General features: G+C 38.3%; 1 protein-coding gene across 1 annotated transcript in view; it reads left to right on the top strand.

The window, feature by feature from the left end:
* brinp1 (bone morphogenetic protein/retinoic acid inducible neural-specific 1) overlaps positions 1 to 16,735 on the top strand; it is a 145,528-nt gene extending 128,793 nt beyond the window's left edge. The window contains exons 7-8 of the mRNA XM_046066796.1: positions 2,361 to 2,583; positions 11,925 to 16,735. Coding sequence (XP_045922752.1) covers positions 2,361 to 2,583; positions 11,925 to 13,065 — 1,364 coding nt within the window. The 3' untranslated portion in view covers positions 13,066 to 16,735. The remainder of the gene's footprint in view (positions 1 to 2,360; positions 2,584 to 11,924) is intronic.
* Positions 16,736 to 19,225: the final 2,490 nt, after the last annotated feature.

Raw genomic sequence — 19,225 nt, forward strand, 5'->3', positions numbered from 1 at the left:
TTTGACCTTCTCATTTTTAAAGGGAAGGAAAATAGGTGATTTGATTAGTCATATCACTGCTCCCACAGACAATTTATTTATTACTATCAACATTGCTGTACCTATGCATTGTGCATCTGTCCCAAACAATTAGCATGTCAGCTAGATGTTCTGCATGTACAGTATGTTCCCCCACTGTGCGCTATTGACTGATTTTGACTGATCCTCTGGAGAAAAAAAGTATAGAGTTGTAAAAAAGATGTAGTTCAGATGTCACATTGATTTAATGAAAATTTGGAATACATTTGATCCTACATCTACTAGCTACTACAAGGCTACTGGCTAGATGAGTTGATTTGGTTGCTTAACCTTTTCTCATATTCTCTGGATGTTAGGTGCATTTTTTTAATGCTGCATTTTGCTTGGTACAACTACAACAGACATCTAAATGTTAACTAAGTGTTGGGAAACATTAGACATGATGACATATTTGAGATTATATTTTTGGCACCCAACAAATTGAGATGTAATGGCACAAGAGTCAAGTAGGGTTACACTCTGAGAGCTGTAATCTCTAGATAAGATGCTGGGTGACTTGAGATAAGAGTCATTCAAGGGACTATGTGGACTCTTTGGAAGCTGTATCAAGGAAGGAATCCTTGATGGCTTTGAGGCTTGTGTGAAAGGACTTGGCAACTGTTGAACTGACGTGAGGGATTAACTTTATACTGGATTTCTTTTTGATGAGGGAATCAGACAATTTTGAATATTGGGTGCTGGAGATACCCAGCTTTTCTAGGAAAAGAGCAAGGGAGGTATCTGACATCTCTGAAAACTGGGTGGAGGAATATGGCAAGTTCAAAACAGGGGAGGAGAAAGAATCTGGCCTCTTTGAAGAAAGGGGGAAGGGAGCTCTGACATGCCTGGGAGGAGAGTGGAGGAAATTTTGACATTTCTCTGCTGTTGCTGAAAAAGAGCTTTCAACTCTGTGGTTAATGCTGTTAAACTGCCTTGGAGAGGTCTGTGGGAGGGTACAGGCTTACTGTACAGGTCTTTGCATGTCTTGAAAATGGGAATCGGTTCTGTGTGGAGAAGCATTTTGTTCTCTCCAAGAATATTTGTGTTATCTTTTCCGCCACAACAAATATAGTTGCACCGGGGTTTTATACATTAGGGGCATTTGATTGCGTGTAGCTTTGTATCATCTAAACAATGACTCTGTAAAAATTAAATGTGAATCCAATATAGAGTTGGCTATCTTTGTGTCAGGCTACTTTTACTTTGCAACTTAACTGCTGACATAGCTAATGAGAATTTTCTGGCATTAAATTGTTCACTCTATTATCTATAATAATTTGCTTAAATTTATCAGAGATAATAATGAGCTACTCTTGAGTCATTTGACTCAATATTTGCTTAATTAGCACACCAAATGAAAGATTCCTTGTCCTTGTGTATTTGCTCCTGGAGTTTTAGTAACATCTTCATGCCCATTGTTGTTAAAAACTAGAGCTTGTTTTAAAAACAAGAATCAGAGAGCTGGGCTCAAGGGTTGTCTGAGGAAGAGACAAGCAAGAATTATCAGAGGCAGCAAGAGGAACATAAGGGCAATCATCACCAAAGGTGGGAACAGATTTGTTGGGGCAGTGCTCTTCAGTAAGTGTTTGGGAGCACAGAATAAGAGGGTGTTTACTGCACTGAGGGTATTATTATTATTATTATTATTATTATTATAGAGTGACAACATACATGAACGCTACAATACAGAAAGTACTCATTTCATTTCATTTCAAAAGTTCATTCTGATATACTGAAAGGAAGTTTTGTTTCGTGCTCTGTTAAATGCCTAAGCTACAGCATTGCTGTACCATATTTAAAATAGATTAATACTGTTGCATTGCTCTTTATTACAGTAAACTGTCAACAACTTACAGACAGAATAAAACCCTACATTACCAAAGAAGTACAACAAGAGTTTTGTCACTCACTTGTATGAGTCCTGCAAACAGCCTGATGCTTGCTTGTTTTTAATTCTACCTAGGAAGTTCCAGCTAGATTAGGGTTGAACAAATAAATGAGTCGATTGTTTTGGAACGTAAACCCACACACCATCAACATGGCATGTTTCACAGATAAGATAGTAAAAGTTACCGGCTGCTCACCTGTGTAAATTACTTGCTTAAAAGTTTGAGAGTAAATGTAAACTGCTCTCCTTTAATTATTACATCCTCAAATGGAAAAGGCAACTATACATTTTACTTTATCACCCCTTCTCCCTGATTCAGCTCCTTCTAAGCATACAAGTCAGTAAAATAATTCCACACCATTTTTCTGTGACACCACCACATTCTCTCTCCTCTCCTTACTTCCCTGTCATCCAGATGAGTTCAAGTCCTTCCTGAAGAGGCTGCCCTCCACTCACTTCCTTCCTATCAGCAGTGTGCATCTACTGTGGGGCAGCGACTGGGACCTTCAGGCCCGCTACAGGCTCCTTCAGAGTTCCCTGGAGATCCAGCGGCTCAAGATCCAGCGCACCGCCCGCAAGCTCTTTGGCCTCAGCATCCGTTGTCACCACAACCCAAACCACCAGATGCCTAGGGAGAGGTGGGTAGAAATATGACCTCCACATCATGATGGAAATTAAGTGTGGTGTTACTAAGCAACATAAAACAAACGTGCTGTTTTTCGGTATTGATATTTTCGGATTTTCGATTCGAATTGATGGAGAATGTATCCCACAGAGTAGTGACATCTTTCAGGAACATCTCTCCTCTGAGAAAATGAATCTGTCTGATGTAGAGGTTTTATTTTGATTGTTGCTTCTTGAAGCATGCGCTGTAAGGATGTCATCCATTATATATTTCAGCTTATGGTTCTGTTGTTTCTGTCCATCAAGTCAACTTAGTGCTGAGGCTTGCACATGCCCAAAGCACTCTTGCTCACTCTTACATTTCACATTGCAGTCTGAAAAGAAAATGTAGCTGTGGGAGTTTTCTTGATAGGTCATTGCACACATCTGTCACCACGTACTGCAGTTGCAGCTTAAGAGCCTTGCTGCGGATGTGCCACGGTGTCAGCAATGCCTGAAATGCCAGGAATTTCCCCATCTGCTCTAGCAAATATCAGAAAACACAATGCAAAATATACAAAGTTTCCGGCTGCCACATAAAACACCCCTAAAACTGTTCTTTGTAGCGGATAAAACCATGTAAATGGAAACAGAATCTGTAAAATATTCATTTAAGTGGCCTGAAATTGAACAGTTGTCAACTGTCTCTGACAGAAAAGGACCACACCCACATTTGTGTGTGAGAGTTGCCAAAGGTTTGTTCTGAAGTGTTATCAAAGAGCCGCAGTATGCGCTTCCTCTTCCATGGAGTATGCATCAAGGGTGCTCGATGGCACTGGAAATAAGAGCAGCGTGTTTATTTGCTTGCTTGTGTGAGACAACTTTGCATCATATGGAGGACTTATTTGTTTTCATCACCGCTGTGTGTGCTTTGCATACATGCGTGAGTGGGGCATAAGTGGTCTATTGCTTTCACAGGGGTTCTAACTATGCCATAGTCTTATGTTTACATATTAGTTGGGACAAAATAAAACTAAATAAATTTTTGCAGAAGTCTCAACTCCCTATTTTCTTGTATGTTAATGTCTAATGAAAACTATAAAATTATGTTACAGTTATACTAAATTATTTTATCACTAGTTAACTGCACTAAATATTAAGCGATTGTATGTTAAAAGGCTATGTTTTTATCACATATTTGTGAGTTTGGCCTGTGCATTTGTATAGTCAGCATAGTCCCATTAAGATCTACCTGTCTCTTCCTTTTGTCCCTGATTCAAGAAGAGTGCCCCCCATCGCCACAGGGACTTCAACCCTCACCTCTCCTCTGGGCAGCCTTTAACAGCTGATCAGAGGATGAGGGAATTGAGGCAAAGCTGAAGGCCCATAAAGCATCAGCCCAAGTGTTTTCAAGGTGTGTGCCAGCCACCTTGGGGAGGCCTTCCAGCACATCTTCAACCTGTCAGTGAGATTGCAGAGGGTGCTGATGATGATGTGAAAAACATCTTGGCTGCTCCCAGTGGCCAAGAATAGGCACACCAGGGTTCTAAATGACAGCAGGCCAGATCCCTTCTGAGAGACTGTTTAGATCCCCTCCAGTTCATACATCAAGCCCACAATGGGGAGGATGATGCTGTCATCCACCTGCTACTCTGTGCATACTCCCATTTGTAGAGGCACTGTAAGAATCCTGTTCATTGACTTTGCCAGTGATTTTAACATCACCCAGGCTCCTCTACTGGGAGAATCTCCCTGAGCTATGCATGTGGAAGCCACAGTGGTTGCTTAGATCCCAGATTATTCCGTTGACACGGAATTATTTGACACTATGCAATGCTGTGTCAGATCAACAAGTGGAAAACACAGTGGGTCTTCAGTGCACTGTAATTGGTGAAATTACCAAGTTTATTAACACTAATAAGAAAACTGCAGCATCAGAATTTGGACTACAAATACGGATATGCAACACAAAGAGAGGACTTTGGTGCTTCATACTTTTTAAAAAGCCTGTGGCTGTACCATGGCACAGAAGGTGGCTGACACTGTCGTTGGCATTGTGTTGGAAAGGTTGGAAAAATAAGATAAAAAGCTTTGCGATGCTCTGTTGCCTTGGAAACATAGTTAAGAAAGCTTGTTGTGGACTCAGTAAAGTAAATCTTTTCATGTATAATGTATTTCACCTGAGTGACCTACTAGCTGCCTGATAAACCATGTTAATCATGCCTGCACTGTGGTGTCAATTGTTAATGAGTAAATGTACAGTATATTCATAGCTAACTTAAAAATAGAGGTACAGATAGAGGTACTGTAATATGGATTGAGTGATGATGGATTGACTGACACTACAGCGCAGTAGAGTGATGCATTCTTAACGAACCACCTCCTCTTTAGTTTCATTGTATCTCATAATTCTTACCTGAGGCCTTATAGCATCCATATAATGCCGGTCCTAGCACGCTTTTAGTTTAATTAAATTATGGATGAACAACAAGGGATGGGGAAGTTACTCTTTACTAATTGCAATTATTATGATAGCTTTTCAAAAAATATTAAAAGTTTTAAATCAAGTTGCCCCTTCGCCAATGAATTTTTAATAAGGTCAGTCAGTAAACACATTTATCAGCTAATGAAAGACAGGTGTCAGATGGATTGTTGGCTGGCCATAATTACAAATGCATATCACCACCGTATCATTTTTCTAGGTTTACCTCACCACAAGGCATTTGTTCATTACAGGCACTGTAAATTCCTGTTGTGAACACTCAATGCCGTAACTGTGTGGAAACTTTATAGCTGAACTATATTGAATTTGCTATTGCATTTCCTGTAATGAGTATAGCAGCTTGCTTCAAGTAGAATAAACATAGCAGTTTGTCTTTGGTATAAATGATTAATAGTGACAGATATAAAGTAGCATCACTCCCAGCCAAATCATTTGCATCCAGGCAATGCATTGGCTTTAATTATTCATGTTCAGAGTCAAACATATTTACAAATATAAATTTACCCTCTATATGATGAAAAACTTTGCACTAATTTCTATTGATTTTGAAATGACACTGAAATTTCCAACAGTTTTGGATTAAACATATCCTGTCCAAATTTTTGTATTTAGTATTATAAGCAGATATCCTGTCTTATGAACTCATCAACGACATTTCTCTCTCTCATCCCTGATAAGGTCACGGTTGATATTTTATAATAAATTTTAATGTAATAAATTTAATAAATTAATTAATTGTATTAAAAAATAATAATAATTTTTTATTATATTTATTAATAAATATAATAAATTTATTGACATTTATTGTACATTACACCTTTCAAAAGGCCAAGCCCTGACAGTATACAGCCTGTGGCAGTGAGCACAGCTGCAGGTGCTCTGCCCAGCTGAGGTGGTTGAAGCTGTGGCTGTTGATATTGTTATTACCCAGACTATGGCTGCATTTATAGTTGTATCCATGGTGCTATGGTAGCTGTAGTGTGACTATGACTCTTTATTGCTCCTATTAACATTAGCCAAGAGAGCATTGTTAAGCCATACATGAGTTCAGGATTAGCTTTCTCAGCCTTTCTCTGTGGATCAGAGGCAATGCAATACGTATTGAGAGGTAATGCAAAATATTGCAAGGGAATGCAAAACTTAATGCGAGGGAATGTAAAATTTATTGGGAGGGAACATAAATGAATTTCAGAAATTAAATTCCCACCAGTGATCTTTCGGGGGCTCCATATCCTCATACTATTGTTAATAAAACATTTTCATTTGCATGCCCCATCATCTTCTTCGGTTTTCTTTGATTTTATTCTACTGCTCAGATGTTCTCTTTCTCTATTTTCTTTACCTTGCTCCAACGTAGGAGGGAGTAATATTTCATCTAAATACCAGGGCTGTTTGATGCCCCATTACAATCACTGAATCACTGAATTCCTGAAAACAAACAGCATTTCATTTAATTTCCTATGGCAAATCTATGCCAAGCTATTGCTTTAGGTGGATACAAATACGGCAAAAATAAAACTAGCTGCATAATGCACTCAAATGGCTTATTGGGGGAAGTATTTATATGGTATTTCAGAATGGATATTTCAACAGTTATTGCAAATAAATTCAAAGAAGGGATGCATATGGCCGGGCCTGTGTCCAATGCAATAATTTATAGCCAATAAAATAAGTTACATAATGTTAAATGATTAGTTTTATCTCTTATATCAAAATCCAATTACATACAAATTATGTGCCCTGATTATTGTGGCCAATTAATCAGGGCACATGGTATTATGATAATCATCACACTTCCGTGAAATACAACTATTAGAGCTCTGATACAGCAAAAATTTTTAAATGCACCATATTGCATATTATCTGTGTATCTTAGATTATATATAAAGTCCACCCATTTATGTTTTTATACACGTTCTGATTTCTTTTGAGCGTCAATACAGTAGTTGTGAAAGAATCAAATACATGCATTTTGCCAACACTGGCACAGGTGAAGCTCTATGAGGGAGAACGTAATATGCACCATCTTGAAGCAAGTTTCCTTTGCGTCAGTCGTGTCAACTGGTCGACTAGCTAATTTAAACATAGCGAGAAACAGCCAGAGCAGCTAGAGCTCAAAGCTAAACAGACATAAAGCCTGCTTAGCTGGCCAACATCTGACTCTGTGTTCATGGCACCGTGTGAAAATAGTGATAATCAAAGTGTTAGTAATAGAATAGGTAAAAGAAATTGTTGGTTGTGTTATCATCAGAATGTTTCACCATGGTATAATAAAAATAAAACCAGTATACTTGCACACCTCTTCTTAGCTCCTTTTATATCCATACTGGAATAGACAGTATGACAGTATGTGTGAAACACAAGCTGGAGGAAGCTAACATGATACACCAGTCAAGACACTAAACTGCAACACTACAGAGAGGCAATGGAAAGTGATAAAAAGTCACAAATACAGTGCCTGCACCAGGAGATTGCTCGGGAAGAGGCAAAAGCAGACATCAGCACTCTAGTGCACATAAGCAAACAAGCTCAAGAAATAGCTGCTCCACACATGGCATATACCAAGTCAGCAATGGAATAAAAAAAATGGGGAAATCAGTGAGTGACGTAATCAGCTGGGTTGCAGTGTTGGAAAGACCACATGAATTCATGGCTAGAGTACAATTAAATACATGGAAAATGCACAGGTCAGAAAATTTTTTTATTTATCATTTGTATCAGATGAAATACCTGCTGAGTAGTTTAAAAGCCATATTGACCACACAAATCTACAAGTAACAGTAACACTCGAAGCATACAGTATATTCAGAGAGATATTATCTTACACAACACTTTAATCAAGAAATTACACAGGAAAAGAGAAACCAAATTTATTGACAAAATACTGAAATTCAATCAACACTATTCAGTTTCCCCTTGACCAGGTTTAAAGGAGACCTAATATACTGCTTTTCCAGTCCTATATTGTAGTTCTGTAACTCCTGTATGGCAGCCTCTGTCTGAAACAAGCTGTAGATGTGCCTGTCTCTTTAAGGCCTCAAACCTCTCAAAGCCCACTGTCTTCTGACTGTTTAAGACGGTGATGAAGGATTTTACCAGGCTGTTGTTGTCGCTGAGTGGTAAGGACAGACTGAGCATTGCTGTGCCGTTGCTGTGCGGAACAAATGACCATATATGGAACACTTGCTCTGTCTAGCTCGGTATGTAGTAGAACAGAGCCATTGGTAGAAAAAGCAGTTCAAAACAGAGCGCTCATAACAGGAGGAAATCTGAAGTTTTTGCTAGGAGGGATTTCTTTTAAATACTTTAACCTCATTATTTGAAGCTTTGGCCATGTTTAACATGAACATCCAACACTGTAACATTGTAGATAAGTCATAAAATGTGGAAAAGCATAATAGGTCTCCTTTAATATAAAGAAAATACATCATCGCCAGACTGGATGCAATCTACTCTGACCTTCTGACTAATGCAAAACATGATTTTTGTCAGTGAGAAAGTTAGAAAAATTCAAGCACAATATTAAGGGAGTGGCTACAATATTCAGATTACCTTGAATCTATAAGAGATAACTAATGCTTTTAAATCCTGTCATATGAAGGCATATTCTCCAGAACCCATCATGGATTCATCATTTTTTGTTTGTTAATTGACAAACATTAAAAGGCTTTCATACAGCTTGTAACTATACATAATGTGCAGCACTGTATACCAGCATTTTCTAAGACTTAATTAATTAGATCTCTTGTATTCTACTTTATGTTTTTAATGTGGCATTTGATATTCTGGTGTTGACCCAACTATCTGTCATGCAGGTGTCTCCTCCATATGATAAGCCCTTTCTCAGAATTGCAGAGGCAAGTAAGCTCACCTGATGGTGATAACAAGATACTGGCTTAACCCCCTACTGCTTCTTTGGGTTATTACTCTGAATAAGACAGGTTTTACATAGTACAACATCAATGGAATGCAACATTTGAAAACTAGCAGGAGACTGCTAGATTGTGAAAGTATCCAACTGCAATGAAATCCCACCCCCTCTCTTCAGCCCTTTCTTCAAAGCCACTGTAAGTGTAGTTAGTGCACGGGCAGAGTGCGCACAAGTGGGAAAGTAGACAGGCAGACACGCCTGAATGAAATGGTTGGCCGTGTGACAGCCACAGATAGCAGATGTATTTTCCTTTTTGTGTCAGAGCATTTGATTTATTGATTGCTGTTGGAACATAAAGATAATTTTGTTAAATATAACAAATAATGCTCCTGCAATAAATTGCCTACCCTAGCTTTAATATATAAAAAAATATATGAAAATCAGGTACTGTCATAGCACACTTGTTTTTGTCTTTGTTAATTTGTCTTTGGAGAAGCTCTTACATTTATTCATTTTTTAGAGTTAGTCTCTGCCCACTAGCATTCTTCAGCTTATTGGCATCAGTTCTCATCACTTCCCTGCTGTTTTCCCACATAGGGTTATCTTCTTTCCTAATAATGCTTGCCATTGAGCTACTTGCAATCTCCATTAATGCAATGTCACTCCTGAAAAAAACACGCAAAGTCTGACTGTATGCTGATGAGTAATTGTTATACATGCAAAATTCTTAAAGGTAAATGAAACACTCCATCTATCTTGTATGATATGAATGGGGAAATGTGTGTGAATATTTATTGTAAACACAAAAAAATGGAATTGCTTGTCCTGAAAGCTCATAATTTCAAGAGAGAGTAATCGAAGAGCCCCTCTTACTTGCCAAATAAAAGGGACCAATTAGTCCTGAGACGTTTTTCTTTTGTACTCACATTTATTCCGACAACCTCTGCTATACCGTCAGTACTACAAATAACAATGTCAAACATCACACTCAAAGAAAAGGGGAGGATGGAATGCATAGGGGCTATGGATGAAAATGGAATCATTGGCTAGTAAAACTATGGATTTTGAGGAGTATATTAGCAACTGAACAACATTAAAGCTACTTTTACATTACAAACAGTGATTACAGCACAACAATTTACAGATTGCACTGAACTGAATTCCAACTACTTAATAACCACAGAATGTGTTGACATTTTGTCCTGTAAAGTGGATTTGAGTTGGGGAATAAAGGACAAATAACTAATGCTATTGCATATGTACTCTTCAAGTTACTGTGTACACTTCCTAAAATGCAGGTCTTGAAAGCCTAAATATGTAAATGGTGTTGGAATTTGGAATCATGGCAATGTTAGCACACCTTCACTTTATCCCATCCAAGTTAGTGGAATCAAACAGTGTTCTTCAATTGTCCTCTATAGGTGATCCGTTCTAGGCTCATTTTGGGTATAGCTTTGGGGCTTTCTGGCCTGCTGAGAATGCAATGTCATCCATCAAAGTTAATGCTTAGGTTCATTAACATGTCAAGCTAACCTTGACCAGCACTCCTCCTAAAAATTAGGATTCAGAATTCACCTCCTCCTCTTCAGAAAATAAGTTCCAGTACTGTCAAGATGACAACGAAAGATGCCTGAGGGGAAAAGAAGAGACAAGATAAGAATAGCAAGTAATGCCTTCCACCTGAGGGAAATAACGCAACTCCTCCCCCTTGAAGGGAAGGAATGATCCTATTCCCTGACTATCCTTATTAGACGGTTTTCATGTACACATTTCTGCCAAACATTTAACAAAGAATGTCATAGATTTTTTGTGTGGTTTTTTTTATTCCTTCAAGCCATTGTGTGTCCATTCATTTCAGTATGGTTAAGTCAACTTGCTAAGACTTGAAGCTTACTCAAGATAGGTACGGTTATCCACCCTTACGGCTAAAACCCACTGACCCCGGCTACGGTGCGTTACAGCTGCGCCGTGGTTGCTGGAGCTAATCGCGGCCATTATAGTCAGTGCTTGTGAGTCCACGAGACGCGTCCGCAGTGCGTCTCAGAAGCATCTCTCTGCTCCACTCTGCAGAGAATAGGTAGAAGGTCTATTTTTTTGGCGCAAGCCGTGTCAAGCAGCACAGAGCAGCTCGAACCAGGCAGTAAGTCAGACACAGAACGGCATAGAGAATCCGGTGAATTTTCAAAATAAAACACCCTGTAGAGACTCCCGATCATTAAACAACAATAAACACAGTTAAAGCAGAAACAAAAATAAATAATTTAACTATGTAGCCTACTTAATCATAGTTGAAGCCCATGGAAATGCAAACACTGATTACCAAATCAACAAAATCTGAAGATGTCAACAAAATCAGGCAAGCAAAATGCCCTGATTCTGAAATGTTCCTTGTGGGAAATGCAACAGTTGATGTGCAGTTGACAGAACAAACGGAGCCACATAGAGCTGTGAAGAAGATAGTAGTTAGCACAAAAATGACAAATTAAGTAAATAATGTGGGCAGGTTGCACGATCCGCTGCTGAAACACTTCTGAGACGCTTCCAGTGGGCTTTGACGCCGGGCTAAGGACTCATCAAAACCGTGGCATAACGTGCCGGAGTCAGTGGATTCCTGGCGTTGGGTAACTTAATGATGGGTTTTATTTTTGTCAGTTAATTAATATTACTGTTTCATTTCAAATACTTTGAATAGTTTTCCAAAGTTTGCAAGTGTATTACCACACAATTAAAATTTAACTTAATATAATTACTAACCTGTCACAACAAATTTCAAGGCATTGCAAGTTGATTTTCACAGTGTACAAATATGGACGAAAGCAAATAATCTCCTATAAAATGTAAAAATGCACAAAACCGCCACAGTATGCTATGGAAATTTTTAGCAGTAATATATTGCATACACAACTTGGAGTAAATGGTCTAAAAATAGTGCTGATATGATAAAGCTTTGAACTTTCCATCTGATCATTAATTCTTCTTTCCTGATTTTCCTCTCTCTCTAGGTCTGTGATGCAGTGGCTCAACAGGGTTCAGTCTTTCCTCTACTGCAATGAGAATGGGTTCTGGGGGACCTTCCTGGAGAGCCAAAGGACATGCGTGTGCCATACTGGTGTCACCCTATGTCAGCGACCCATTCCATGTGTCATAGGTGGCAACAACAGCTGTGCCATGTGCAGCCTGGCCAACATCTCACAATGTGGCTCCTGCAACAAGGGCTACAAGTTGTACCGTGGTCGCTGTGAGCCTCAGAATGTAGACTCAGAACGTAGCGAGCAGTTCATCAGCTTTGAAACTGATTTGGACTTTCAGGACCTGGAACTCAAATACCTGTTACAGAAAATGGATTCGCGACTGTACATTCACACTACTTTCATCAGTAATGAGATTCGACTAGAGACCTTCTTCGATCCTCGATGGCGTAAACGCATGTCCCTGACTCTTAAAAGTAACAAAAACCGGATGGACTACCTCCACATGATAATCGGTCTATCAATGAAGATCTGCCAGATGCGAAATAGCAGCATTGACCCCATGTTCTTTGTCTATGTCAACCCATTCAGTGGTAGCCACTCAGAAGGCTGGAGTATGCCTTTTGGTGAACATGGCTACCCACGCTGGGAAAAAGTACGACTGCAGAATTCCCAGTGCTTCAACTGGACTCTCCTCCTGGGCAACCGGTGGAAGACCTTCTTTGAGACGGTGCACATCTACCTGCGTAGCCGTGCTAAGATCCCAACTGGCCTACGCAATGACACAGGACAGGGTCCAGTGGATCTTGCAGACCCTAACAAGCGCCAGATCTACATAAAAATATCTGATATCCAAGTATTCGGCTATAGCCTGCGCTTTAATGGCGATCTGCTCCGTAGTGCTGTGCAGCAGGTTAACCAGTCTTACACACAGGGAACTCAGTTCTACTCATCCTCATCTGTTATGCTCCTGTTACTGGACATTAGGGATCGGATTAACCGCCTTGCCCCTCCATCAGCACCTGGCAAACCCCAGCTGGACCTCTTCTCGTGTATGCTAAAGCATAGGCTTAAACTCAACAACAGCGAGATGATTCGAGTAAATCATGCCTTGGACATGTACAGCACAGAGATACTAAAACAATCAGATCACCTGACTGCTAAACTCTGTTGAACATAGTAACATTAACATAAGGACAGCAAACAGAAACACCCAACAAATGAACTATGAGGGGACATTAATCTTAATTTGATTTTCTCTTTTTCATTTTTGGACCTTTTCTGCCTTTTGATGTAATATTAACTTTGTAAGCATAATTCTTAAAGAGAAAAAGGAAAAGGCAGTGATGAAAAGAATTTCAGGCAGATAAAGAAGATTAATGGAACCACTATAAGGACTGTACCATATTTGTCCCAGCATGTCTGTCATTCCCTAAAAGAACTTAAAAGAAAGAGAGAAAAAAAGAAACATTACATCTATGTACTGGTGAAAAAGAGGCCTTGATTTTACTCTGAGGGATCAAAAGGTTATATCTGAAACTGCCATTCTTTACTGAGAAAAACATTTTTAAAGGAATACTGACATAACACAAGGGCAGACCAGATATCCTTTAATTTCAGCTAATGTGCAAAATATTTCAGACATAATGGACAGTTTAATATTAAAAATGTTTATACATTGTAAGGATTAAATAGCCCTAGTGAGTAAGTAGTCAACACATTACTTATAGACTCTTTATTACATTTCAAACCCACAGCGAATCTGCATTGCTCTTTGTGAGTTATGAGGCACTCTATCATTGTTCTGACACATAAGGCACACAGCAGGGCAGAAATGGATAGTCATGTCAAATAACAAAAGCCAGCTGTTTATATATACATATATATGTGGGTGAATGTGTGTGTATGTGCGCGTGCGCAAGTGTGCATATACCTTTTTTTTGGCTTGATGCTTATTGCTGTTTGTTAATTGAATGTGTCATTTGAGATCGACTCTCCAGTCTAAGCTAAATCTTGCATTTGGAGCGCTTCTTCTCGTGTTTGAAATTCAAGCTGTGTTTTCACAAGGCAGTACCTCCTGGTGCGTGAGTGCAATATTGTGGTCTGAAGATTTAACAATCAATGCTATTTTGTACAGCTTTGCAAAATGTACATGTTGTGACTGCTGATTTGTGGAGCTTTTCAGCACCAAGAGCAAAATGTAAACATTCATCATTCAGGCACATTTGCGAGACAACTTAAAGCCATACACTTCCCTGAGGTAGACATACAGTAAGACATAAAGTCCATCCCCGTTTCACAAAGTACTTCATAACATGAAAAGAAATGTTCCATTTGTATGTTTTTATTTTATTCTCTCAGTTTTAAGATAAGAGCACAGCAAAAAGACAGATGACAAGAGAAGGCATCTTATGTTGGATAAGAATCGTGTTGTAAAGCCATTGAATTTCTCTGTTGTGCCACAGGAAAAAAAAAGAAAAAAGAAATGGTTATATTAAAGCTTAAAATATCTTTTTTGGCAGTGTTTAATCTGTAAGCGATTTATGACCATATGTAAAGATTTCTGTTTTTCTTTCCAGATATGAAATTTCACCTTGTTTTGCATGCTGTTGGAAACATCAACAGAGCTGCAACTTTGTTTAACGCTCTCATCATCAAACTAGAATATGAAACACAACCTATGTATTGTTGTTGACACACTTTATTTGGGTATTCTGATGCTGAAACATTACCATTGCTGATGACTTTTTGTCCATTATCTGCATGTTTGTTACACAACAAGAAAGGCAAAGTCATACAACCTAGCAGTTCTGGCCATGGGTTTGAACTTTAACAAGAGGAGACTTTATATTTGCTGCCATGACACCCAAACTCTAGAAAAACCTTCATCCTACCTTAAAAGCTGTCCATCAAGTTGCAAGCTTTTAGGATAAACTCTCAAAAACCTTTCTATTTCAGTTTTATTGTTTTTTATGTCTGTTCTGTTGATGTAGTTATAGTGACATTGCTTTAATTTGGTGTTGTTTTAAATAATTATTTTACATTGTGATGAGACTAGTCTTGTGGGGTCAGTTGTAAGCAGAGGTATGTATAGTAATATATCTGGGAACAACCATGGTGAGGTGTGACATAAATGTGGGCTGGAACAACAATGAAACTGGGTTTGTAATCCCTCACCCAATCCAACACCTCTTGAAAACAGTGGTCAAAATCGGGGCAATGATTTAAGTAAGAGATAGCAGCAGGCCCGGAACAAAACCTGTTTCAGATTCTAATGGACATACTGTAGTTTTGTCATCTGCAGATTTTACTGCATCCACAATCACAACTTTAATAGTTGTCTCTAGATGTGCATTCTTGTCATAGTGTAGGCTAAAAGAATCATGTCTGGCTTTGTGTGATGATGATTATCCTATTGTTTTATATTACTGTCGTCAGTCTTGTTGTGAAGCACTTTCACCGCTTGAGAGTTGCTTTATAAATAACAACTTAGTCACCTAAGTTACCATAATGTATCACTTCAATTCTAATCAATTTCAGGTGGGTTAGGCCTAGGATTCAGTAGTCTGTAAAAAAATTTACTGATTTCCCCGTGTTTGGGTTTGGGCATGTGTGGTAGCCAGTTCATCTAAGGCCCAGGTTGTCAGGCTCAGCCCTGTGTTGTCAAAGTCTATCTGTTTGTTAAGTTAATAGCTCAACATCTGTAAAATGTGCTTCTAGTGAATGAGCAGATACCTCTGCAGTGCTATTGTTTCCAATTTGCACAGCCCTGCCTCAACCTAAGCAGCAGCAACAAGATGAGAGAGGCCATCTGGACTGGTGGATATCAGTAAAATGCACTGTATTGTGACCAGTGCATCTGCTTGGGTTTGGTTACAGCTAGCTGTCTCAGAGCGCAGTGGTATTGCACTAGTTTTATCAGGCTCAGTTATGAATTTGAGCTTATTAGTATGCTAATGTTAACATGGTAGACTTTTTGCAAATACGTTAGCATCCATAGCATTACCGTTGCAACATTTGCATGCTAACAGTATCTCCTAGTAGATACTTTTAAGCTGATGTAGAGCTAATTTTGACATACTGAAGCCAATCATAACAAGCCTGAGATGACCACAAGCCTGTAATCAATAAATAAAGTAAAATAAGTTAATAGTACACCTGATTGTTCAGCATCAACATTGGACTATCCAAATGGATTTTTACATTATTATTATTATTGTTGTTGTTATTATTATTATTATTATTAAGTGCCTGTTATCTATCCCTTTAACACATTTAGAGCTGGAGACAACCTTTAGATGTTACACAGAAGAGTGACACTGAATTAGCTTCAGAATTTACAACCATAAATGTTGATCCAATATACACTTTTCATCTCCTCCTGAGAACTACGCCTTCAAGGAGGTTTGTGCATGTGGGGATTTCAACCACCAGACAGATAAAGGATGACTTGAAGTAATGGTGGATATTTTATGTCCCCTGTTGTACAATATATTTGTAAATATTAACTATGTTACAGTAACAATATTATAAATAAAATATAACAGTATTGAAAGGGAATACAGAGATTACGTTAAAGCCCTCCATTTGAGTACATTGGCACAAAGTACAGGGCACCCATATCCTATGTATCCGATTAGATTTATGACAATTTATGACTGTTTTTATATTGTCATAACATACTGTACATTACAATTTAGTTTTGAGGCACTGCAAGGTCCATAAAACAAGCACATTTACGCTCTACCACAGTGTTGCTTACATGTATTCATGGATATGTCTGAAGATTTTTACACCTAATACCTTGCCTATGTACTTTTTTGCTGTTCTGTTGAGATCATTATATCAGCTTATTTCAAATGAATGTTTCATATAATAATCTATTTCTCATTAAAAGGCTATATTTAATAAGAAGAGCAAGGCTTGTTTGTACCATTTCCCTTTATAGAAACTTATTAGTCATTCGCACACAACAATGCAGTACATCTATGTAGAGTATTTACCAAATCCTAAGAGCCAGCTAATTTTAGTTTACTGGCATTGTCAAAGCATTGCCAAAATACTCTTGACTACAGCCTTTAGTTCTATAGAAGATTCTCAGCATGAGCATTATCCTATCTCTGAAGCTTGCTGATAACAAAGATTTATTTATTTATTTATTGATTGCTGAATACAGGAAAAGATATAATAGTTGTGCTCAAAAATTCACATCCAATAAGGTAGTGGCACCCATCACCACCAGATTCTGTATTTATTTCTCTATCATACAGTTCTGTCCATCTAGTCATTCAGTTAATCATGCCCTGCTTTTGTTTTTGCAGCAAGTCTGATAGCTAAAGGTGGTGCTGGGACAAGCATCACAGCAGAACTGTTCTCAGTCTTTAACATGTATACAATAAAATACTCCCCCATGATGACATGTGAGGGATATGTAAGCGACCTGGCAGCTGCAGCAACAGCTTGAAGGGTTTGCAGGGTGATGTCAGAATACTGCTGAAGTGTTATATTATGATTTTGGTGGCCAGGTTATGAAAAATGTACCAACTTGACATATAGCCTATTGTAAAAACAAAAATCAAATGCTTATGTATATTTCAAGTGTTTTATGGATCATCAAAAACATCTCAGTTCTTTTAATGATGCTCAGAGGAGAGAAGAGACAAGAGGCTTCCTGCAGAAGGCTTCAGTGAGGAGACACAAGACTATCTAGTGATTATAAATCTGCTATGAAGTGTCTATTTTGAAACTGCATCAGCTCAACATTGAAGCTTTAATACTCAGGTGACAGCACAGGTTTTCTGTACATTCTAGTTTGATAAAAGCCACAGTGGGCCCTACTGCACACATTCACAATTATTAGTACAATTATACCAATAATTACTAATACAAATTTCAGTACTGTTATACTATTACGGTACTATATTAAACATTGCATATGCTACTGTTTGTACCTTTTAACATGCTTAATATGAATGCCGCAATGTGTTGCCCTAATTAATAAATGTTAAAACAGAAATTAGATTAAAGCCACTGCTATCATATGCACTGTTGTCAACAACAATGTCTACCACTATACCACTATGCCATTTAAGATGTTTGTTAGTGCTCACGCATGATTCATATGATGATGATTTGGATTTAGACCTATTATAAGTGTGTTAATTTAATTGCGATGTATCACAGAAATAAGTAAATGTCCTGTGTGTCATTTGGATGTTGCCAAGACAAAAACTTAAGTACATGGAGTCAGTTTTAACATTGTGTAGCTCCTATGCTGTAGTCTACTTGATACACAGCGTCATCACATACCCTAAGTTTCATATAGCCACAATTTAATGAACCCTAATGTGCAATGACACAATGAAACACACTTAAATATATGAATGTACTTTTCAAGTCAGGGACTAAGATATACCCTCCATTTCTTTTCATTCAGTGGTCAGAAAGTAAGATAATTACACATGTAATGATTAAAGTGGCAGCAGTCTTTTCTTCCATGCACCACAGGCGAACTCCATTAACTCTGCCAGTCTTTCTATATGCTGACTTGTTTTCTAGACTACACCAGTGAAAATGCAATGGTTAATTGATCAATTAATTTGGTTAACCCTGATGTGTATGACTTGCAGAAATTAAAACGTTTTAGAAAAGACACTTTGATACAGTTTTTACAATTACAAACAAATAGCTGCAAGCTACCAGGTTCCCTTTCCTGCTCAGACTATCATAATGTTGTCAAAGCAGATTTTGGAGTCGTGTGTGTCAGCTTCTTTGCCTCAACCTCTGTCATTTTGTCAAAATTCCTGCATTTTTATATGTTTTGGTCTCAACCGTCACCCAGAGCTCCCAATGCAAAAACCTGGACATGGTCTCTCACTGGCTTCCCACCTGTCAACTCTGCCAGCTGTGTTGGTAGAAACGCCAGGTCAAGCCAAAGGAACCTCTGCCAGGAATTGAACCTGTAGGTTTGTGCCATGGTGTGCCACCTGTACACTCCCCTGTCATGGCAGTTTAACTACAACAAAAACAAGTATACATGAAACACTCAGAATGCATTTAGGAATCTATGATTACCACTTGTTACAATGTATGTCAAGTTGTTCAATTTTACATAAAATATTGCCGACAGGACATATTGGAAGAAATGCAAAATCTAATGATAAATTTTTAACATTTGTATTACACTATAGTTTAACATATTGTGCAGTGCACAAAGAGATTAACATCGTTTTCTGTACATCTGCACTGCAACATTTTTGGTTGATAAGTGTAAGAATGTATAAACATTGCCCTTAGAGCAAAGGAAGAATGAACATAATATTATAGGGGGAAGC

The sequence above is a fragment of the Micropterus dolomieu genome, linkage group LG13 (assembly GCF_021292245.1).
Source record: "Micropterus dolomieu isolate WLL.071019.BEF.003 ecotype Adirondacks linkage group LG13, ASM2129224v1, whole genome shotgun sequence".
NCBI classification, from domain to species: domain Eukaryota; kingdom Metazoa; phylum Chordata; class Actinopteri; order Centrarchiformes; family Centrarchidae; genus Micropterus; species Micropterus dolomieu.